The sequence below is a fragment of the Scylla paramamosain genome, chromosome 35, assembly GCF_035594125.1.
Source record: "Scylla paramamosain isolate STU-SP2022 chromosome 35, ASM3559412v1, whole genome shotgun sequence".
Lineage (NCBI taxonomy): Eukaryota > Metazoa > Arthropoda > Malacostraca > Decapoda > Portunidae > Scylla > Scylla paramamosain.
The window spans coordinates 2,290,219-2,314,036 of NC_087185.1; the positions used below are offsets into that span (position 1 = coordinate 2,290,219).

General features: G+C 44.2%; 1 protein-coding gene and 1 long non-coding RNA gene across 4 annotated transcripts in view; one reads left to right on the forward strand and one right to left on the reverse strand.

Annotated features, from left to right (window-relative positions):
- The window catches only part of LOC135090553 (uncharacterized), a 250,821-nt gene that overhangs the window by 104,101 nt on the left and 122,902 nt on the right, over positions 1-23,818 (reverse strand). For all 3 annotated transcript variants that reach the window (XM_063987406.1, XM_063987404.1, XM_063987405.1), the window contains one exon: positions 20,291-20,398. In XM_063987406.1, the coding sequence (XP_063843476.1) occupies positions 20,291-20,398 (108 nt within the window). The remainder of the gene's footprint in view (positions 1-20,290; positions 20,399-23,818) is intronic.
- On the forward strand, positions 21,300-23,109 carry LOC135090554 (uncharacterized). Its single transcript, XR_010262038.1, has 2 exons — positions 21,300-21,990; positions 22,765-23,109. It is a non-coding gene; the product is annotated as an uncharacterized LOC135090554 (long non-coding RNA).

A 23,818-nucleotide genomic window follows, 5' to 3' on the forward strand; every position in this document is an offset into this window, starting at 1 on the left:
CTGGAAACATTCACGTCAGAGGAAATGTTTTGAGAACGTAAAGTGGAGATAGTAAGAATTTATTCCATCATAAGGAAATGCTATTATGTACGAGAGCGTCTGAGATAACACGCCGGAAGGAGATATGAAGGCAAGCAAACAGGAAGGCATGTTGATAAGGCAAGGAATCTCTCTCTCTTTCTCCCTCTCTCTCGCAAAAACGCAAAAAAAAAAAACAACTATATCAAACCAAACACGCTAAAGAGTACAGGATCACACACACACACACACACACACACACACTAACAGCACAGAAGCAAACACCTGCCGTTTTTTCCCCCCGTCTCTCTCTACCTTCCTTCCACTGCGGGCTGACTGTGAGCGCTTTCTCCACCTCGTATTAAAAGCAATCCATCTGTCGTACCTTCGCGTCCTGCAGGCCCCTTGACAACCTAATGGACTAATGATAACCTTACGGGGCAGGAAAACACCGCTCTGACTTATACGAGAGCCACAATTACTTACCTATCCAACACACATCACCGGCACGCCATTTAGTGACCCCGTAAAAAAGTAGGAGAGGATATTAGAACCGGCGTCATCTGGGGGCCATCTAGACTATCTCTCCTTTAGACTATGTTCTGAAACCCTTCCGCAATGCAACCTCACTACATTCAAAAGGCTCTAGTTGAAGTTACGAGGGTTTTGAAGGGCGTTTTTATATTCCCAGCGACAGATTAACAAGATTTCTACATTATTAACTGGAGAAACACTCTTGAGAACCCGTCTAATCATCTTTGCGGCATTGGAAATTAGTCATGATAAAGTTACCTGGATTTTGAAGGGAGTGTTTACGTTTCCAGTGACAGATTAACAAGATTTCAACATTATTAACTGGAGAAACACTCATGGGAAATAGTCATGAAAGAGTAAAGCGCATCAAAACACGCCTAGACTCCTGAAGAAGGTAAAAGGCACCTCTCAGTTCCGCCTCGCCGAAATATAAAGGAGTTTGAGAAGTGAAGTGAACACTCGCCATATTTGTCGTGGTCATCGTTCTGTGTGATAAAGAAAGTGATAATACGAAATAATGGAGAACGGGCAGTGTTACGTGATTGTGATAAGTAATGTGTTCTCCTTACCTGCCTCGCTAATAACACGTGGGAAGGTGAGTAATTAGATAGATAGGCTGATAAAGGAGGGAAAAAGTAAATATAGATAGATGAGTAGATAGTTTAAAAGGTAGATAAAGATAATAGCTTTTTGGGATTATAGGACTGGAATGAGAGAGAGAGAGAGAGAGAGAGAGAGAGAGAGAGAGAGAGAGAGAGAGAGAGAGAGAGAGAGAGAGAGAGAGAGAGAGAGAGAGAGAGAGAGAGAGAGAGAGAGAGAGAGAGAGAGATTTTCCATAATAACAGGAGCTCAAGATGACAGATGGCCGACTAGACACAGACAGACACAGACAGACAGACAAACAGACAGATGAGAGGTAATGTATATTTTTCTTTTCTTTTTTATTCTTATAACAACAAAATACAATAAAAGAGATTTGTGGATTACTAGCTATATTATTCCCCCGTCTCTCTCTCTCTCTTTCTCTCTCTGCACACACACACACACACACACACACACACACACACACACACACACACAACATACACAGACACAAAACTCCAAGAACGAAAAAAAAAGAAAAAGAAAACGAAGGAAACGACAAAAAGATACAAACGCAAAAAAAAAAACGAATAAAAAAAAGAAAGAAAGAAAGAAAATAAATGTACAGAATCTAAAGGGAGGAAGAAAGGCACAAGAGTAAGGGAAGAAAAAGTGTGTGTGTGTGTGTGTGTGTAGGGGGTCACGTCTTCATTATTTACAAGGGCGTCTCATTCTTCTTATGCGGACAAGCAGATGAGTGTGGCCGTGCATACGTACTAAAGGGTTAAAAGCACCGGTATTATTGCCTCCACACGTTTGCCCCTCTTCCTCCTACTCCTCCTCTTTCTGTATCTCTCCATACTTGCTTCCTGTTCCTGCTGCATGCTCCTTCTCTTTCTCCATCTCCTCATTTTCATATTTTTCTTCTTTCTCCCTCACTGCACCTCTTCTCTCCTTCCTTCATACGCTTCCTCGTCTTCGTCTTCCTCTTCCTCTTTCTATATATCTCATCTTTAATCATTTATCTTAACTCATTCTTATCTTTTTCTTCCTTTCATCTCTTCTTCTCTTCCTCTTCCATTCTACTCGTTCTCCTCCTCTTTCTGCATATATCTTTCCATACTTCTCACTTTCATTGCTTATTATCGAGTTTTTCCTTCCCTCCACTCCACCTCCATCCCCTCCACCTTTCTCATTCACTCCTTACATCAACCTACACCAACATCGCCGCTTCAGTTCACCTCCACTCTCTGTCTTAGCCACAATTACACGCTGTCAGAGGCGCTTACGTCTTCAGTCTTCATCTACGCCTCTCAGCCACACTGATTTACACCCCACACAACAAAATACTTCTTGTTCCTGCCACTCTTCAATATCCAAGACACTTACTTCCGTTACTCCTCCTCCTCCTCCACCTCCTTCTCTTCTTCCTCTTCCTCCTTCTCCTCATTCGGTCCTCAAGTTCAGAGTTTTGCTTCTCTTTTGGTTATTTTTTTTCTCTCAGTCTTTTCCTTCTTATCTCAGTCTTCTACTTCTCTTTCAGTTTCTAAGTTCAGAGTTTTCCTTCATTTTTGGTTATCTTTCTTTATCTCAATTTTCTTTCCTGTTGCTCTTTTTCTTCCTTTAATTTTCTAATCCATAATGCTAATCTGGTTTCTTTACTTTCTTCACTGTCTTTTTCCTCCTATTAGTGATTCCATTCTTTCTTTTCCCTAATTCTTTCGTCCTCTTCCTTCTCCTGCTACTCTGTTGATTTTCCTATATAAAATGGTAATCTAGGCATTTTCTTTCCTATCCTCATTCCCTTTTCCTCCCAATAGCTGCGGGATCCAAGAATTAAGTATGATGAAAAGTAGAATGAAAGGGGGACGTGAATTAGAAAGCCTTAGTGACGAAGTGGTGACCCTGACAGAACCCGTTTAAAAGTTTTACTAAAGAAAAGTTGAATATAAAAAGTTGCGTGTGGGAGGATAGAAAGACAAATACAGGACATGCAAAACAGAAAAAAAAGCAAAACAAAACAAAAATAGAGAAAATAATACGAATACTAATATGAAGCACATCACTTCCAAAACCAACTTACAATTTCAAACACTCCACTTAACTCCAGTCACCCCAGCCAACTCAAAATCCAAATCTATTACTTCTTGTACCACACACCACACACCACACCACACACAATCCGTAATACCTTCCTACCCCTCTTCTCCACACAGCCACACAGCTTCCCTTCCCCTCATGTCACCATTTACCCTCATGTCACCACTTCCCTTCCCTCACGTCAGCGGCGACAAGACTCAACCAATAAACCACACGGGTGACCTGGCAGGGGCGTCTGGCTCACGTCACCTGCACACACTCACCGGGGTTCGCAGCCAGACGCGTGGGAACCGGTCAATCTACAGGGGAAGATGTTATTTTCTAAACCACGGCGAGCGAAAATGGTAATCGTAATTCCCTGTACGTTAAAACCACTTTCCTTTTCCCGCTCATGACAAGAGACAGGGGGTACCGCCCTTACATACACCCTCACTCCCTCCCTGCCTCTCCCTGCCTCCGTCTTACCGCACTTTGCCTCGTTCTGCATCAAATTCCTTCAGTGAACGCTATCCAGACGCCGGAAGAGAAACAAAGTGTGATGTATTATCATGTCAGTCAAGCTACGGAAGATTGAGGCATGACGACTAAGACTCAGGCAGGCGGTCATGCAGGCAGACACTCAGACAGGCAAACAGGCAGACAGGGACAGGATGCGGTGAGCGGTGAGGAAAGTAATAATTTTGAAGCGGTAATCCTCGGTTCTATTTATCCGTCCAATCATCGTATTGGTATCTATTGCTATTATCTATTGCGCTCTTTCTATATGCGTGTGATCCAGTGGTTGTTTGAGCACCTGCGCGTCATGTCTGCCTTTGCATTATCCTCGAAAATGTTGGTGGTTATAGTGATGGCGAAGGCTATAATTGTAACTCCTAAGGCTCTTGGTTGTGTATATAGCCTCAGTCTTTGATTTCTATAACAGACCTAACCTTACCTAACCTAACCTACCGTATACATTATCCTCACTTGAAAATGTTGCTGGTTCTCGTGATACAGCCTCAATCTTTAATTTCTATAACAAACCTAACTTAAACTATACAATACCCTCACTTCCTTGTTGATTCTTATAAGTTCTCCCAACTTTTTCCCACGTACCGAGAGGGAAATTTTCCGACTTACGAACATTAGAGCATCAAAGAAGCCTCCCGCAGCATCCCGTAGAGCGAAGGACTGTAAACCTCCTACAACAAACAACGACCCTAAGAAGATGAACGATTTAAGTGAAGATGACTTAAAATTGTGAGAAACTGGCTACTTCTCATAGAACTAAAGACACAGTGTACTTACTAAGGTACGGGAGGGGATGGAGGAAGTGGAGGAGGGAAGGAAGGAGGTGGAAAAGTACTGTGAGAAGAGCGGATGTGGATGTGGAGAAGGAAGATGGCGGGGAGGGAAGGGCAGGAGGGAAAGGGAGGGAGAGGGAGAGGTGATCAGTCAAGTTGTAACGTGTGGTAGTTAATCGATAAAATATGAACGCTTGTAATTATCATCCTGAGTCCACGTGTGATGATTTATCGCTGCTTTGTCTCTATATTCTCCTCTAATACGACGACATAACTCTGGCCAGCACGGAGCGTCGCCTGAAATGCCAATGTTTTACGCTCCGCCGGACGCTCTTTACCTTCGCTGATCATACGCATTACAACCTCCGCCGGCCCACTTTTTTTTAGTAGAATTGATCGCTCGCACGCAAATTTTTACATGCGCATAAGAGAGATGGATGATGGAACGCCCCTGCAGCGCCGCCCACGGGGGAACACCCAGCGCTGTGCCCGTCGGCGTCTCCCCGTCAGTAGCACACCTTATAATTAACCAAATTTTTGAGATCATATTTTCCGCCTCTAAAAATTATGACAGACGAGGATCATTCACCTGAAGGAGGGAGTGCATGCCCCACGCCCCCCACCCGCGGATCCTGCACGCCTTGAGCCACGCGTGCAGGAAAGGTGAGGGTGTTGCCGCGGTAGGTGTGAGGAGGGAGGGTCGGGGCGTGTGACGGGGCGGGGCGGACACTGTTTTTCGCGGGACAGATGGATCACTTCGTTAAAGGTAGTTGCTGGTGCCCGCCCCGCCCCATCCCCGCCCCACCCTGCCCCGCCCCGCCTCCACATACCCTACCTCGACTCGGCACAACTCGCTCTAACTTCTGTTTTTCATGTCCGTGCTGTCTGGGTGCCAGTGCTGTGACGGTATGGCGCCTGTGTGTGTGTGTGTGTGTGTGTGTGTGTGTGTGTGTGTGTGTGTGTGTAAATGCTTTGTTACCATATACTAATCTTCTTCCTCCTGCTCTTCCTACCACACTAACTACTACTATGACTACTACTACTACTACTACTACTACTACTACCACCACCACTACTATTACTATAACAACGAAACTCCTGCTCCTACTACTACTACTGCTACTAATACTACTACTTTCCCCTCCCCAACCTCCTCCTCCTCCTCTTCTTCCTCCTCCTACTACCACTACTACTACATCCCCCATCCACCACCACCACCACCACCACCCAATGCATCACGGGGATGAAGACAGATAGGTGGTGTGTCACGCTGGGAGCACCGTCAGAGGACACCTAAGCAGAGACTCCCTGATGAATGACACTCCCTGAAATAAGGTGAGCGTCGGGGCGTCAGGTGTCCAGCGTTACCCTACCAAGCCTTGATTTATTTGTCATTCCTCTCCCGTTTTTTTCTCTCCGTTAAGACGATGCGTGTAAAAGAAAACGGGGATGTTTATTGTGAGGTTATTAATAGTGTACTTTTTCTGTATCGTCTTAGCTGGACTTGTATATCTGTGTGGGTTTTGTTTACGTGTGTTATGTATGATTTTTTTTGTTTTGTTTCTCGTATAAAAGTAAGTGGAATAGAGGTGGATGTAAAATAAGGGGAGAAGGAGAGAAGAAGGGGATTGGAGTGTAGAAAGAGGAGTAAAGGAGAAAGATAGGATATAGAGAAAGGGGAATAAGATTGAAGAGGAAGAAGAGGAATGAAGAGGGATAGAGAAAGAAATCAAGAACGAAACCAAAGGGGAAGAATGGAATAGAGTAGAGAAATGAAAGGTGAACAGGAAATAAGAGAAAAGACAGAAGAGGAAGAACAGACATAATGTGACAAAACCTTCACTCATTCTTATTTATCTATCACTCAGTCATAACTTTTTCCAATACTTTCTTCTTATGCATTAGACTTATGATAATGAAGAACAGAATAGGTAACAATGAATCTTCTTTTTCATCTTCACTGTGCAGTCCCAAGACATCCCCTTTTACAAATACGGCCGGAAAAACATTAGGATCGAAACCAACTCCTAAGATTCAATTAACGCGGCACTTAAAGCTTAATTACCCACGATGACTTAAGTGGACAACAATAAAGAAGATAAGACCAAAGGAAGATCTGATAAGGTGAAGATAACGAAGATGAAGAAGAGGCACAGGAAAAATGTATATACAAAAAAACAAAACTATATATTAAAAAGATAAACGATTATTTTTATCACTTTTGCCCTTTCTTTTAGTTATTCAAGATCTGAGAGCCTGAATAAAGTCGTGTTATGTGGGAGGAGAGACTTGTCATTGCTGTATGTGTGTGTGTATGTGTGTGTGTGTGTCAGTCCTCCGCCATTTCTCAGACACGACCCACCTGTACCTGTTATTATGGTCAATTTATCGCACCGCCGGTCACTCTAGCAGCCTCCGCCCGAGAGATGAGTTAATAAATTGTTTGGTGATGCTGCGTGTGTATGTGTGTGTCTCTCCTCGCCTCAGCCAACGCCCGCTATTTCTTAATTCCTCTTCTTTCTCTCGTCCTCGTCTTCTGCTTCACATGTCCAGATATTCTTAAGTTTTCGTTTGATTGATTAATTTATTCTTTTTTTTTTGTGGTTGTTTTGATTTCTCCATTTTTCATCATCTAATTTTTCCCTTCCTTTCATCTTGTTCTCTTTATTCCTTCCTCTCGTTTCTCCCTCCACCTTCCAAGTCCATCCTTTCTTACGTTTTCGTATGTTGCTTCTATTTATTTATCACATATTCTCGTCTTTCTTATTGCCTATTTTTTTACTTCTCTCTTCCTCCCTCCGCAGTTGTGAAAGTTTCCTTCGAGTTCTTTAATATAAATTCTCCAGTTTTTTTTTTCTTCATACAAAAATTTCATGTCGGGTATTTTTGTAATGCTACGTTTATTTTTATTTTTTCCTCGCCATTATTAGTTAAGAAAATCGTCTGTCGAGTGTATGCTTTTGTAATGCTACGCTTATTTTATTTTTTTCCATCGCCATTGTTAGTGAAAGAAAATCATCTGTGGTTTGAATATTCTTGCAAAAATACGCTTATTTTTATTTTTTTTTCTCACCATTATTAGTTAAACAAAAAACAAACATATGTGGCGTGAGTATTCCTGCAATGCCACTCGTTCTCTCTCACCAATATTAATAATCTAACAAAACTCCTGAATCTTCTTCCCTCACGGATTTCTTGCTAGATTTGGTAGTCCTGGCGAGCCTCGTGCTGCCACTAACCGCAGGAATGCAAGGCCAGAATAATAACTACACGATTTCTTTTCCCTTCATAAACGTGCACGGGATATATCAACAAGAACTACATTAATAGCTACCCTCTCACTGCGTCCTATCACCAGCGTGTTTAGAGGTAGTGGAAAGCTACGAGGGTATAATATATAAAGCTTAAAGAATACTCAAGGAAATTAAAACATCAGAGGAGGCAGGAAAGTTGACGGAAATAAAGTGAAAAGAGAAGATACAAGAAAAAATATTAAAAGATGGTGAAAAAATAAAATAAAAAATATTGATAACACGTGGATATAATAAATAGAACTTAAGGAATACTCAAGGAAATTAAAACATCAGAGGAGGCAGGAAAGTTGAAGGAAACAAAGTGAAAAAAATCAAGAAGACGCAAGAGAAAAATAAATAAAGATTGTAAGAATATAATATATGAGACTTAAGGACTACTCATGAAATTAAAGTATCACAGGAAGCAGGAAAGTTGAGGGAAATGAAATGAAAAAAAGAGAAAATATAAGAAAAATGTTTATTAAAGATGATGAAAAAAATACAAGGAAGTTATGCACAAAAACTTTAAGAATACTGAAGAAAATCGAAACATCATAAGGAGCAGAAAATTGGAAAAAAAATAAAATGGAAAAAGAAAACGAGAAAGGAAACACGAGAAGAAGAAGAAGAAGAAGAAGAAGAAGAAGAAGAAGAAGAAGAAATAGAAGAAAAACTCGCCGTTGAAGCAAAACCCGCAGCGCTAAGCTAGGCGGAGTGTCGGGGCGGGTAAGCAACAGAAAACGCAAGCTGACGTGCCATAAAAGCCTTGCGAGGGAGAACTCAAAGAGACTGGAGGGGGCGACTCGTCAGCGGGCGGCGACATTAGTCAGGGAATCGTGGCCATAAAGCGTTCAGGGGCCGTGGTTACAACAGCTTCATCGCGAGCCTCAGCCAGATTAATGGGCAGACTTGGGGAAATGCAGGGTGTCAGTGCGGGCCGCGAGTCGTTGGCGATAACGTGTCTTCCTGCAGCAGCTCGTGGCCAGCTCGTAACTCTTACTTGCCGTTCTCCTCTCGCCTCCAAAATTGAAGGAAAAGGCAAGACAAAGCCTCTGACGGCCAGAAGAGAAATAGGAAGAGTGTGCCTTTCTCAAAATGGACGCCTGTGTGATGGAGGGTCCGTCTGATTTTTCCTTCTCCGCTATGGTCTGTGATTTTGGTGTCGGCGGGCGGTGCGTCACGCCAAGCCGCGATGCGTCACGCGGGGAGGCGCGCTGCCTTACCCCGCGTCATATGGGGCTGGCCACTTTACCCTGGAGGAGGAATGCGTGTGTTCAGAGTCACAAGAGCCTTGGATTTCACAGCGTCGAGAAGGGATTAGTCGCGTCACAGTAATTAAAGGTTCTGAGAGAGAAATCATCAAAGAAATCAAGTGTGTCGCTGCTAATTTTAGGTTCAGATGCGTTAAATGAAGGTGCGTCTGTCCATCTCATTAGTTCAGGCTCGTCAGGACCACACAGTTCAGTTCAGTTGATGGTCTGGAGTGTGATCTTCATAACAGCATTCCCTGGTCAGGTCTTTACTGTCTGTGTCTTATTACTATGGCTGTGAATCTTTTAATTTCCTTTTATTCATTGGCCAGAATTCTTGTATTGCTCTCTTCCTTTTATGTACTGAGGTGAGTGATACGGATACTGATAAGTTTTTTGCATTATTTACACTGAAAATAAATAGTAACAGGGTCAGCTCCAGTCGAGTCTTTGATGGAACGTGAAGCAAGGGACTATTCAGCCAATGAAACTACGTACAGGGAGGAGAGGTGAGTGAGTGTGAGTCTCGTCCCTCCTGTCTCCTCCCGCCGCTCACTTCCCACTTCCCCGCCAGTCAGCAGGAAAACAACAATTTCACCCCTTTATCTGAAATGAAATCTGAGCGGCGAGGCAGGAATATATGGCAGCGATTGTTTCTACCTATGACTCCCCTTGGGGCGACCACAGGGGGTCCGGCCACCTCCTGGAAACCCTGACGAAGGAGCCCTGATGCTGTCTGATGCCTTAGAGGGAACACCAGGGAAATGTTGACTTGTCTGAGGGAAAGCGTTCTTAATGGTGCAGTGATTTGGTGAAGGTAGAAGTGAGGCGAGGAGGGATGAGGTAGTTGAATGACAGGTGACTGGACGAGGAGGAGGAGGAGGAGGAGGAGGAGGAGGAGGAGGAAGAGGAGGAGGAGTAGCGGAAGAGGAACTGGCAACTGAGTAAATGTTATCACAAGAATCTTTAGCCTTAAAAAGTTACTGAGGTTTGTGTATCGTGTGTGGTCAAGCGTAAAACACACACACACACACACACACACACACACACACACACACACACACACAGATACACGGGCGCTAAGGTGTTGTAAATAAGAGAGGACAAGGAGGGGAGTTTACCGAGGGTCCGCGCCTTCGCCCGCCACCCATCACGCGGTAAGTGAACCTCAAACAAGGCTAACAATTAATCTGAAATCCGCCGCTGCTGGAGAGGCGGTGATAATGAAGATAATCGACGGCGATGGAGCGATAGCCACATAGGGCGCCCCTCCCGCCCGGCCACGGGGGGCATCACACAATCACAGATGATTTGTTACTCTGTCAGGACCTTCCACCTCCCTGCCTCCTGTCCTCTCACCCTCCCCCCCTTCTCTCTCTCTCTCTCTCTCTCTCTCTCTCTCTCTCTCTCTCTCTCTCTCTCTCTCTCTCTCTCTCTCTCTCTTAACCTCCCCTCCTTGCCTCTCTCCCTCCTGTCCTCCCACCCTTTCCCTCTCCCTAACTCCTCCCTCCTAGTCATCTTCCTACCTCCCTCACTCCAGTCCTCCAACCCCGCCCCCCCCCCTCTCTCTCTCTCTCTCTCTCTCTCTATGAACCCTCTATCTTGGCCACTCCTCACCTCTGCTGACCTGTTACCTGTACTGTTATCACTGTTACCAACACGCTGGCTACTCCTAACAAATAAGAGATTCTCCCTTACATCCCACACAAGGAAATAAAATGGTACGTACCTACACATACACACAAACAAACAACAAAAACACCAATAACACGGATCCCTTTCTTTCCTATAATATAAACACAACACAAAGTCACCTCTTTCATAACTCCTTTCACAACCTCCTCCAACTTCACTCCCTGCCTCTGAGCTGTCCCTGGCGGCTTCTCCTGGCAAAGCGCTGCTCCACGAACCATTAAGCACTACACGGCAATCACAAGACCTTACTGACAGAGCGGGGCCTTAACAAGACATCTAGCCACGCACCTTTGCACCGCCGCTCCGTGACTGCTAAATAAAGACTCGTAACTAGCAAATGACAAAGAAGAGAAGGTTTGGGGCAATACTTCCCTTTGGTCCCTAAAGATCAAGACATCTGTACAATTTCTATCATTGAGATTCTTTTTTTTTTTTTATCTTCTTTTTCTTTCCCCTGCAGGTAATACGATGTTAGGTCCTCACGCACCTTGCCGCGAGGACTCTAATGAAGCAGAATTTGAGGTGATGCATGGCGTTTCTACAAAGACAAAGGCGATAAGTGGGAAGGTCTTTGAGGTGTTGAAGTGTGATTAGCAGCAAGGCCAACAGATCTCGTGTGTTTGCTGCAGGGACTTCAGGTAACCTCCCTCCATCGTGGTTATTCTCTCCTCTATTCCTTCTGTAAACTGATGTGATTCGTGGTAAACTGCCTGTTGGGATTACGTGGATTCTAATTAGCAGGGAAAGGTGTGTGATAAGTGTCTGCAGGTAAACTAGCGTGCAGGAATGACAGAATTCTTGAAGTTTATGTAGATTTGATTATTTTCTATATACTCCTTTTAACAGTAATAAAGAATGTCAAGTAGATGCAAAGGTAGCGACCAACTTTCTAACATCAATGATCCCCATACCTCATTAAGTCTGAACTAATGGAGGAGTCAAACAAGCCGGTGGATGAGTGGGGAGAAGTACAAGAGGTCTACATGGATGAAGTTTGAACTGAAGAACGCTGCTGTGGTGAGGTTAGGTTACGTTAAGTTAGGTAAGGGTAGGTTAGGTTAGCTTAGGTTAGGTTAGTGGAGAGGAGCGATGTGAAAGAATATATGCTATGTTGAAGTTACGTTACATTAAGTTAGGTTAGGGTAGGTTAAGTTAGGTTAGGTTAAGGTAGGTTAAGTTAGGTTAGGTTAGGTTAGGTTATTGAAGATGAGCAATATGAAAGTTAAAATATACAAACTGAAATAACGAGAAGCCACAAAATTTACACATGGCAAGGCTGAGTAACACACAGACAGCCAGTGACGGGTGAAGGTACTGGCGAGGCTAAGGCTGGTGGTGGTGTGATATCCCGGCGCTGCCCTGCTACACTTCCTGCGTCACGGCGGCAAGGAGGCAACCCGCGCTCCGCCAAGCAATGAGGTTCCGGCGGCTGTCAGCGTAATTACAAGCTTAGCGAGTCATTACAGAGGATAGCCGGTTGAAATAACTTGGAAATTCTCATCTTGTTATATTCTTTCTTTCATTATTTTTCCTTCTATCTTCTCTATCTCCTTCCTTCATTCCTTTCACCTCTGTTATCTCTTCTTCCTCTCTCTTTCTCTCTTTATCGTCAATCCCTCTCTTTCTCTCCTCTCTTTCCTACTTTTGTCTCTCTTCATCTCTTCTTCCTCTCTTTTCCTTCTCTCACCACTCTTCCCTCCCTCTCTCTCTCTCTCTCCCCTCTCTACCTCCGTCTCTATCCCTTCTCTTCGTTTCATTCACCTTCCTTCACCGTCATTCTCCTCTCTTTCTTATCTATCTTATTCCCTCAGTTTCTTTCACCTCCCTTCTTATTCAACTCTCCCTCTCTCTTCCTCCTAACAGTGAAGCAGCGGTAAGAAGGAAAATACATGAGCTAAACAGACACTAACGTAACCACTCACACACACACACACACACACACACACACACACTCTCAGTCACGTACAATCACCTCCCCCACGCCCCCCATACGCAACGAAACGCTAATAAATAAACATACAGCTCCAGGAAACGTGTCACTTATCATATTGCACCCTGCCAAGGAAAAAACATATCAAAATTTTCCCTTCTATTTCCCTTTTATCCAATCAGCGCTCGGAGGCAAGAGAGAGCGAGGCCATCCCCATCAATTAGGCCGGTATTCACTGCTATTAACTAAGGAAAATGGAGTTTATGGAAGCCGTGGTGACAGCGGGAGTGACGGGCAGCGCTGCACTTACCTTCTGGCTGAGAACATTTTCGGGACATGATGTAAACTTGTAATTTCCTTGATGTCTCGCCCTTGTTATGTGCTTACCCAGTGCCTTGACGAATTGCGGACCATTTTCTGGACTTATTCCTTCCTTTCACGCTGAGAGAGACGCCTGAGGTCACACATACACTCAGACAGACGGACACGTTCACGGCCACGCCACCAGCACCACCATCACATGTAAGTAAAAAAATAATCTTCCTTAACTTATTTCTTTCTATGAACGCTGAAAAAGCCTGGGATCACACACAAACATATACACGCACAGTTAGAACCTTAGTGTAATTCTGAAGGTCAAGGACAAGAGTTAGTTTATTATTAACCACATAGAAATACAAACTTTAAAAAATCAATAAGAAAATTGGTCCAACACAAAAAATAACCATATATCAAAGTTTAAAAAAAAAATATATATATATATATATCAGTGACAAAACAAACTTTTAGGCTACAGATGACCAGAGAGGGACTGGGGAGGTAAAGCACTGAGTAATCTATAGTCCTGCTGTCTTTGAGTGAGTCCTTCCACGCTAAGCAAGGGGGGAAGGACTTCAACACAAGATACGTGGTTGAGAAAGAAATGCAGCGAGTGAAAATAAATGATGGGGGAGTTTTTAGGAGAAGCTGAAGGCAATAGAGACGAAACGGTTAGTAACGCTGCTCAATCTGGTCTCCTTTGACGTAAGTGGCATCTGGTAAGTGACGAGATCCTCACGCACACATACGTAGGTACTCTCGCATGCACGTCACCGTCATGGAAGCACGCACTCTCATAATTTCGACAGTTGTATTGTAGCAATGTAGTATTCACACATTCTCACATACCTACACACACACACACACACACGCACGCACGTACAAACACTCCCTCTCCCGACCACCACAAACACACAGAGTAAAAACAAATCCCCACACAATAAGAGGCTCTGTTTCTCCTCCACATTCAGCTTGTCCACGAAACCAAACACCAAAACACAGTCCGTCAGCAGCACAGTGTCCGTTGCACCACCACCAACACCACTGCCATGTTCTACACCACCACCACCACCACCACCAATGCATGACACCTTCCCTTCCGCCCATCACGCCTCGAACCACCGGACCAAGGCACTCACGCGAACCAAATACGTCATACAATGCTTATATATAATTTGCAAGACTGAGATTATTAACATTATTCCTCTGCCTCCCAGTTCCCCCTCTCTCCTTATCTCTTCAAGCACAGTTCCCTTCTCTCTCTCTATCTTACCAGCATTGTCTGAGAATTGGAGATAGATTTAGACTCCTGGTACTTCGGATCTGCTCACTTGAACAACTAATTAATTGACTACCTTCAGTACTCCTAATGGGTCACCTGTCCGCAGCTCAAGACTGTCACTTTAGAATAATGACGCTGGTAAATTGGGATGTTTTTTTTTCTTTTTGTTTTTTTAATGATATTTTGTGGGTTTTCTTTCATTTTTTTTTCATCTGTTTTGTAGGTTTGGATTTGAACTTTCTTTGGTCTCCGTCTCTCTGTCTCTCTTTGTCTGTCTATCTGTCTGTCTGTCTGTCTTTCTTGCACTTACTCACTCTCTCTCTCTCTCTCTCTCTCTCTCTCTCTCTCTCTCTCTCTCTCTCTCTCTCTCTCTCTCTCTCTCTCTCTCTCTCTCTCTCCAGACGAAGCTAAAAAATGAAATGAAGGTAAAAAAAAAAGATAAAGGATACAGGAAAAATAAATAAAATAACTCAACCTCTCTGGCCATCCACACCTGCGCCTCCTCACCTGGACTGCACTCGACAAAGAGCCACCTGCGTAATTAGCAGGTGTAGGTTGAGTAATTACGTGGGTGTTGTAATTGCTAACATGCCCCAAGGTGGTAATCTGACCTAATTTGCGGTAGGGAATCATGGTCATTGAGAGGTGTGAAGAAATTGGCTTAGTGTTGCAACGTGAGAGCAAAAACACACACGTTCTGAGGATTAAATAAGTGAGGGGGAGGAAATAATAAGTGAAATGTGGGGTACCTGTTTTTTTCGATTGATCCATTTTTTTTTGTGTTATTTTATTATTTATCTATTATTACGTTGCTAAGATTAACTAAGTGAAGAAATAATAAGGTGTTTTTTTTTTGTTTTGTTTTATCTATTTGCTTGTTTTTATTGTTTTTTTTTTTGTATTATTTTATTATTTGTCCTTTATTACGTTTGAAAGATGAACTAAACTGCGAAAGAAAAGATGAAATGTGATCAATGACACACACACACACACACACACACACACACACACACACACACTTCCTATATTTCACTTTTCCCCTTCAGTGGACGCAAGGAAAACAAGGAAACACAAGACAACAGTGGATTAATTTTCTCTTCCATTCACATTTCCCTCCCTCCAGTCCTTACCGCGGCGGAGGAGTGAAGGGAAGGATACTTATGGCTTCCTGTGCTTAATAGAATACATACGAACACCCATTTCTGAGCCCACTATTAACCATTAAATCATCCATACTTTTTGTTACGCCACCGCTCCGCCCCGAGGCTCCTGGTCCACTCAGGGTTACGAAGAAAGGAAGAACAAGAAGACTGCAAGTTTCCCAATAAAGTATAAATAAAGGAAAAAGAAAGAAAGTGTAGATTATTAAAGGGAGAAGAAATTATCCTTTATATTTTGTTCTTTTTATTTCTTACATGAGCGTTTTACCTTTGAAATGAAAAATGAGGACTTGTACTTATGCAGCCTCGTCTTGAAATTGTTTAATTATTGTCTGCGCAGTTAGCATATTCTTGTCGAGTTTCCTCCACTTATTTATTTGTGAATCGTAGTTTTAATCAATCACTTCTAATCTTTTTTCTTTTTTTTTTTTTTGTCCAGAAAATGACATACGCTCGCTATACAAGGAAAGAAAACACTATTTTTGGGTATACGAATATAAATGTTTTAAATTTATGCACTGTAAGATGTTCTTGTCAAGTTTGCGCCACTCATTTCTATATCTGAGTTGTAGTGTCAGTTTTAATAAATTAATTCTGCACCTTTATACCAAATAAATAAATAAATAAATAAATAAATAAACAAATAAAATAAATAAATAAATAAATAAATAAATAAACACTATACACACGCTATACAGGCAAAGAAAGCTCTCTTTTTAATATGAACAAATACGAACAGAATTGTAGTATCAGTTTCAAGTAATTACCATTATACCTTTATACGCAGAAAATTCTATACACTTTCTATACTAAAGAAACACATTTTTTCTTTTATATATACAAGTTTCAATAGAGAAACACGGTATTCCTCCAACACTCCTTGACTTCCTCCACGCGGCGACTCAGCGAAGGTTCCACACGCGCTGCACAAAGCCAGGAAGCACAAGACATGCCAGAAGCTACGATGTTTTTGTCTTCATCACTCATAGACGACGGTCAGCGGGAGTAAGAAGCCAGTGGAAACAAAAAACAAAAAAAAAACATCCCAGTATGACATTCCTGTGCGGTGTAAGTGGAGGAGTGAGTGGACGGGCATCGAGGAACAGGTGGAGGTGGAGACAGCCAACATTACACAACACAGGCAGGTGCAGGAAGCCATCAGGCCTACACGTGGTGGTGCTGGTAGAAAATATACCAATTTTTACCAATTATTCATTCTCTTCTAAAGCTCCCTATTGACTCAGCACTAACCTTCTCCAGTCACTAACCACTAAGATACCACACCACTAACTTCTCCAGCATTATCAGTCTCAAGTCTTCTTTTAAATGTTCCCTACTGACTCAAAACTAACCTTGCACAGTGACTAACCACTAACATACCACACACACTAATATATTCACGCCTCTAAAACGTTCTTTGGAATGACGTTAATAAATTCGAATGTTTTTTTTTTTTTTTATGATGTTTTGTGAGTTTCTTTTAATTTTTTTCGTCTGTTTTGTAGGTTTTTCAGTCTCAAGTCTACAAGTGTCATGTTTTGCAAGACTCTCAGCGCATCAGAGGACTTTGGATCGAGAGAGAGCAAATAAGTGGAATTGAAGAAAGTTGAGTTCCCACCACGACCCGCGGCTTGTAACCTGAAGGGGCAGACTCGCACTGGATAAATGTCAGGAGAGGGGGCGTAACAGAAAAGTAATTACATCTGCCGGTGCGTGTATATGTGTGTGTGTGTGTGTGTGTGTGTGTGTGTGTGTGTTTATCGTAGCCTTTTTCGTGTCCCTCTAAAAACACTGGGTGGAATTTGATGTAACAAGAAGTAACTGCAAAAACAGATCATGGCTTTTATTTATGGATGTGTTGTATTTTTGTTCATCTATTTTTTTTTTTTTCATGTTTTTATCTGCATCCCTTGAGACAAAACAGCGGACGAGTTGATAACGGATCTGATTCCCTGAGGCGCGGCGCGGACCGGACGGAGATAAGAAAGAGGAGTAAAAAAAAATGAAAAAAAGAAAAGAAAATACAGTATAATATATCGATTTCTCTTAAAGGTTTTACTTCTTAAGGAAATACCTGGAAGTTATCAGAGGCGTAAGTACAAGTTCCCTTTTAGGATATTTGATCACCGGGGATAAAGAGAAGGGATCTAAAGGGAGGAGCAAGGGATATTTACCTTTCAAACTGAGCCTTTTCACTGCAAGACCTTTTTTTTTCATAAACATCTGAAACTTTTCGCTTATTTTTGCTTGTATACTTTGTCGCTTGAAAAGAACAAAACTAAACATATTTTCTTTATGGATCTCTCTCTCTCTCTCTCTCTCTCTCTCTCTCTCTCTCTGTACCATCACCAACTGACAGTAAGATCTAACCCCGCTCCTCCCTCTCCTTTATCCTCCCTCCCTGCCTCTCCCTGCCTCTCCCCTTCTCTTCCTGTCTCGTCTCGCCAACACCATCTCGTCGTCCACACGTCACGGCGCGGCGGGCTCCTGTCCTCGGCGTCTCGTAAAGTATCGGAGGTCGGGGGGCAGTCGGTCGTAAATCTTGGAGGTGGCCGTGTTAGCTCCGTCCCTCCCGCAGCCTCCCGCCGTCACCAGCCTTCACTTATCACTGCAGTTCTACTTCCCGCTCCTCCCAACAGCCAGTCAGTCAGCCAGCCAGTTAGTTAATAAGTCAGTTAGTCAGTCAGCCAGTCAGCCAGCCTGTTAGTTATGTAGTCAGTTAGTCAGTCGGTTAGTCAGTTAGTCAAACGGTCAGTCAGTTTCTCTCTCTCTCTCTCTCTCTCTCTCTCTCTCTCTCTCTCTCTCTCTCTCTCTCTCTCTCTCTCTCTCTCTTCACCACATAAAGCAACGACAACATCTGATGCTACCTGAAGTCACCTGTGTCACGCTCTTAATCGAACAAACCACGGGGACATTGCAATACCACCACGACAACAGCAGGACAGGTAGGACAGACTGGCAGGCAGGTGAGTAAGGACAACAGGTAACAGATAGATAACAGGTACTTGAGGCAGGGCGGAACGAATAGCCGTGAAATTTCATTATATCCAATCACACATTTCAGAAACAAAGACGCACACGAGGAGGGAGAGAGGAGGTGAAGTGAGTGGGGTTAGTGAGTCGGTTTGCGTGGGTCTCCGTGGGCAGTGGGAGGCGGAGAGGTGTGTTATTACCTGTGCCTCTTGACGTGCAATGAGACAAAGAGGTGACTTGGTTTAGTTGTGGTGGAACTGATGATCTGTATAGGAATAGATTGAAGGGGGGTGGCAGAGGAGATAAGAGGAAATAAAAGAGAGGAGTTCGGATAGAAGAGGAGAGGAAGGAGAGGAGACATGAAAGGATAAGCAAGGAGAGAAGATAAATGGAGAGAAAAGGAAAGGAAAGAAGAGAGATAATAAAAAAAAATAACTCAAAATATTAACACACTACAGATGACTGAACGAAGATAAAAGCAAAAAAAAAAAAAAAAACATTCCCACATTACTTATACGATAAGAGAAAACCACATAAAAAAAGGGAAAGATTAAAAAAAAGAATAAAAGAAAAAAAACTTGAAGCCACACACAACACGGCCAAAAAATCCCGCCAGAATCCTTCCCACAGACTCAAGATTCCTACAGGACAAAGAAAAAATAAAAATAAAAATAAAAATAAATAAATAAATAAATAAATAAATAAAAATAAATAAATAAATAAATAAACTCATCAAACACACATTATCCAACCCAACCACGTACACTATCTGGCAAAAACCACACACACACACACACACACACACACACGAACCACCCAACCAGACACTTACTACACTCTCTATTCATCACCCTCCAAGTTTTATCTACCACCCTCTTAATCATAACCTTTCCCAGTAACTCAGGTGTCAATACAGGAGCCAGCGACACGCAGAACCTAACAGAAGCCTTGGTACAGCCCATTTCCCTACAGTTGGCCCTATCAGCACACCAGTAATAGTAGGGTAACTTGGAAGGGGCTGGCAGGGCTGGACGGGGCTACTCTCCCTCCCTCCCTCCCTCTCCCATCACTCCCCTGCCCTCTCTAATGATTGCACGGATAATTGCATACTGACTCGGTAATTGCAATACGGGAGGAATGCATCAAGAGGGAAGGCGTCGGTAATCACAGGTTGTCTTGATGCCTGGGATATGCGAGAACAGACCCAAGCCAACCCGCGGTAGGGAAATCTCAGTAGCAAAGAAATACAAAGGAATACAAAGGAAGTCCAAGCGGCAGCAGATCCTGAGGTCCTTATAATTCTGTTTTGGGTAAGTATTCTGTGCTATGAGAGAGACAGGGTAGCATAGACGGCAGGCGGAGAAGGAGCAGGAAGAACAACAGCAGGAGGAGGAGCAGAGGAGCAGGTGACCAATAGGACGATGTGGAGGGAGGAAAACTAGAACCAGAAGGATTTAAAGGAGACAGAGGAGTAAAAGATGAGAGGAACGGTACACAAATAAACCCGAATGATAATGAGACTTTTAAAAAATGAATAGTTAAAATATCACACGCTAAAGTCAGTAGTAAGACTAGGAGAGAGAGAGAAAGAGACAAAATGTAAAATATACAAGAAAGAACAAAAAAAAAAGAAAAAGGAACAGAAAAAAGAAAAAAAAAGTTAGAATCAAAAGACCTTGTAGGAATATAAAGCTATACACTAAAGTCAGAAGAAGCAAGAGAGAAAAAGGAATAAAAACAAGAAGTGAGATAAGAGAGAGAAAAAAAGGAAAAGGAAAAAAAAATAAAACCAAACTAACTTAATAACTACAAATGATAGGAAGTCAAAACGTGTCTGTAGAAGGAAGACTGTAAACAGCGCTACATACTCACCGGTGCTGCGACGACTCAGACTCAGGCATCGGTTGGGCCAGGGCGGAGGTACGACTGGCCAAGCGGGAGGAGGGGGCGTGGTGAAAGGGACAGCATCCTCATTTGTACCTAAAAAAGAGGGGAAAAAGGGATGAGTAATAGAGAGGTACCCTTATAGATCCTAATTAACAGGTATAAGGTAGAGAAGGGTTACAGGTATGGGAAAAAAGGTGAGAGGAAGACACGGTATATGAGCAAATGAAATGTGTTATGGTAAGTGTGTGTGTGTGTGTGTGTGTGTGTGTGTGTGTGTGTGTGTGTGTGTGTGTGTGTGTGTGTGTGTGTGTGTGTGTGTGTGTGTGTGTGTGTGTGTGTGTGTGTGTGTGTAGGGAGGTTAGGTTGAGTGGAATGAGAGTGATAAATGACTGTCCTGAGAGAGAGAGAGAGAGAGAGAGAGAGAGAGAGAGAGAGAGAGAGAGAGAGAGAGAGAGAGAGAGAGAGAGAGAGAGAGAGAGAGAGAGAGAGAGAGTCCGAGAGAGAGTCCGAGAGAGAGAGTCAGAGAGAGCCAGAATCACACAGAGGGACAGACACAGACAGAAACAAACGAAGCTTAGAACACGTCACTAAAAATTGCTAAAACCCTGATTAGCATTAATTTGGAGGGCGCGGCGACAGGTGGGACAGCTAACAAATACTCCGGGGCAGCCTCGCCTCGACGCGCTCACACACCCAAGATTGATACAGGTAGTTTTCATGATACATTAGACAGCACGTGGTGAGCGACGCGCCGTAATTAGCGTTCTATTTATGCACCAGGCGATGAGGAGGTGTGAGAAGGCGGGGCGAGGCGCGCGAGGCAGGGAGAGGCAGGGCGAGGCGGGGAGAGACAGAGCGAGGCAGGGTGTTGAGAGCCGTGCCATCAGCCTTGTCTTCCCCCGTGTAAAAAATGTTATAAGTGTATTAATGATGTGCTAGAAGTACTTGTCTTTAAATAGTGCAGTGGGTTCTAGGCTTAACTTGGGAGGTTACCTATTCACGGCTGCGGTAGAATGCTTTTGAGAAGTGAGGAAATTTTCACCAGTTTTGTGAATGGCGTGAGTGAGAGAGAGGCAGGTGGCGGCCCTCCGCGGTGCATCAGGAAGACATAAATCACCGAGCTTCAGGGTGGCTGGACTGCGGCCTCTCCCCCTCCTCCCCCCACCAGCCACAAGCCCCGTCCCCCGCTACCAAGCCCTCCCTCAGGCCACGCGGCGCCGGGACCTGATATAAGCCCACGATATCACCAGTGTCTCCTCCCACAGATGAAGGCGCCCCACACCACCAGCTCTCCTTTCTCCTCTCCTCGCCGTGACATCAGCGGCCAGTGACATCAAGTCCTCTCCCAAGAAAGACGTCAGGAAGATTTAAGAGTCCGTGATGGCGGCCTGCAGCGTGATGAAGGGAGGCGCCGCTGCTGGTAAACGTGGTGTCCGGGCCAGGGGGAGTGTCGGCAACACCCTTACAGCATTTTTGTAAACGAAAGATATCATTGTCGCGGCGGAGACAGATTGTGCATTACTTCACAGCTGCATGTGCTGATGTCAGGAGGCCATGACGGGGCGCTGTTCCTGCCGCCTTTTCCTTGGTAGGCTTGTGGGGCGCGGTGGTCACTGCGGGCACGAGGCGGCGCCCTGACCTCCCTGCTGCGTGCTGCTGCCTCACACACTTGTGCATCCTGACTCGTGAGTTTAATTTGTTCAGACAATTATTTTCTGGGTGTGAGGAGCTCACCCTGTACTGTGTCGCGGAACTGTGGCACGAGTGTGACCTTCGGGGGTCACGTCCCCCTGGAGGGCGTGGAGCGGGTGTTCCCAGCGGGCGGGAGTCGTCTGTCTGGCGTGGCGCGGCGGCCGGCGGGTTCTCTCCTTACTTTGGCCGGGTCGTATCTCACGGCGGGAGGAACTGTTCACCTATAATTCTGGAAAGTTCTTGTTGATGGCCGCTCGTAAATTCTCCTTGATGATATGTTATTAAGCGGCGCCTTCAGCTCTTCCCTCATGATCCGCGGGTCGCTGCCGGTGCTTTAAGGTTGTGCTTCTCGCCTCCTCTCGCCCCACCACAACAATATCCATCACACCGGTGCACACAGCTTCCCGCCACGGCAGGAGCCAGACCCGCCGCGCTGCAGGAGCCCCGCCACGGCACGCCACCCGAGCCTCACACACACAGGCTGGCGGGCTGATGCACTCCTCGCTGCAGGGACGCCACGAGACGCCTGAGGCCGCGCTGGGTTACGCTGCGGGAATTAGTAATGGCACCACAATATGGGCCCCGGCAGTCCCGGTGGCGGGCGCGGAGGAAGCGGCATAATACACTCCTCCATAATTGAAATAACTCCCCACCAGAGCCTCCTTCCGCGGGTCCCCGGGGAAAAAAAAAGGAAAAAAAATCGCGATGATAACTTAGCTTCGATTAATAGTTTCCCGATCAGTGGTGATTCAATTTCTCCGTAACAGCGAGGAACACGAAGACCGCTGGCTGTATTCATGGAGTCCTGCCCGCCGCCCCTTCACCCTCCTCATGTGGGAAAGATGAACCCTACATGATGTCCCTTCCTCTTCATTACCACTACCACCACCATCACCACCACCACCACCACCGCTACCTGCCTCACCAACTTCCTCCTTGCCTCGCCCTCACATCCACTGCACACAACTCGTTTCTGCTTCAAGTAACAGCAAAAATCACTAGCCCTGCCCGAGGTAAGACGCTGAATTAAAAGACTGAACGGTATTACCTAGCCTAACCTAACCTAACGTAACCTAACCTAACCAAACCTAACCTAACCTAACGTAACCTAACCTAACCAAACGTAACCTAACCTAACCTAACCTAACGTAACCTAACCTAACCAAACGTAACCTAACCTAACCTAACCTAACCAAACGTAACCTAACCTAACCTAACCTAACCAAACGTAACCTAACCTAACCTAACCAAACCTAACCTAACCTAACGTAACCTAACCTAACCTAACCTAACCAAACGTAACCTAACCTAACCTAACCTAACCAAACGTAACCTAACCTAACCTAACCAAACGTAACCTAACCTAACCTAACCTAACCAAACGTAACCTAACCTAACCTAACCTAACCTAACGTAACCTAACCTAACCTAACCTAACCAAACGTAACCTAACCAAACGTAACCTAACCTAACCTAACCTAACCTAACCTAACCAAACGTAACCTAACCTAACCTAACCAAACGTAACGTAGCCTAACCTAACTTAACCTAATTTAACCAAACGTAACCTAACCAAACGTAACCTAACCTAACCTAACCTAACCTAACCAAACGTAACGTAACCTAACCTAACCTAACCTAACCTAACCAAACGTAACCTAACCTAACCTAACCTAACCTAACCAAGCGTAACCTAACCTAACCTAACCTAACCTAACCAAACCTAACCTAACCTAACCAAACGTAACCTAACCAAACGTAACGTAACCTAACCAAACGTAACGTAACCTAACCTAACCAAACGTAACCTAACCTAACCTA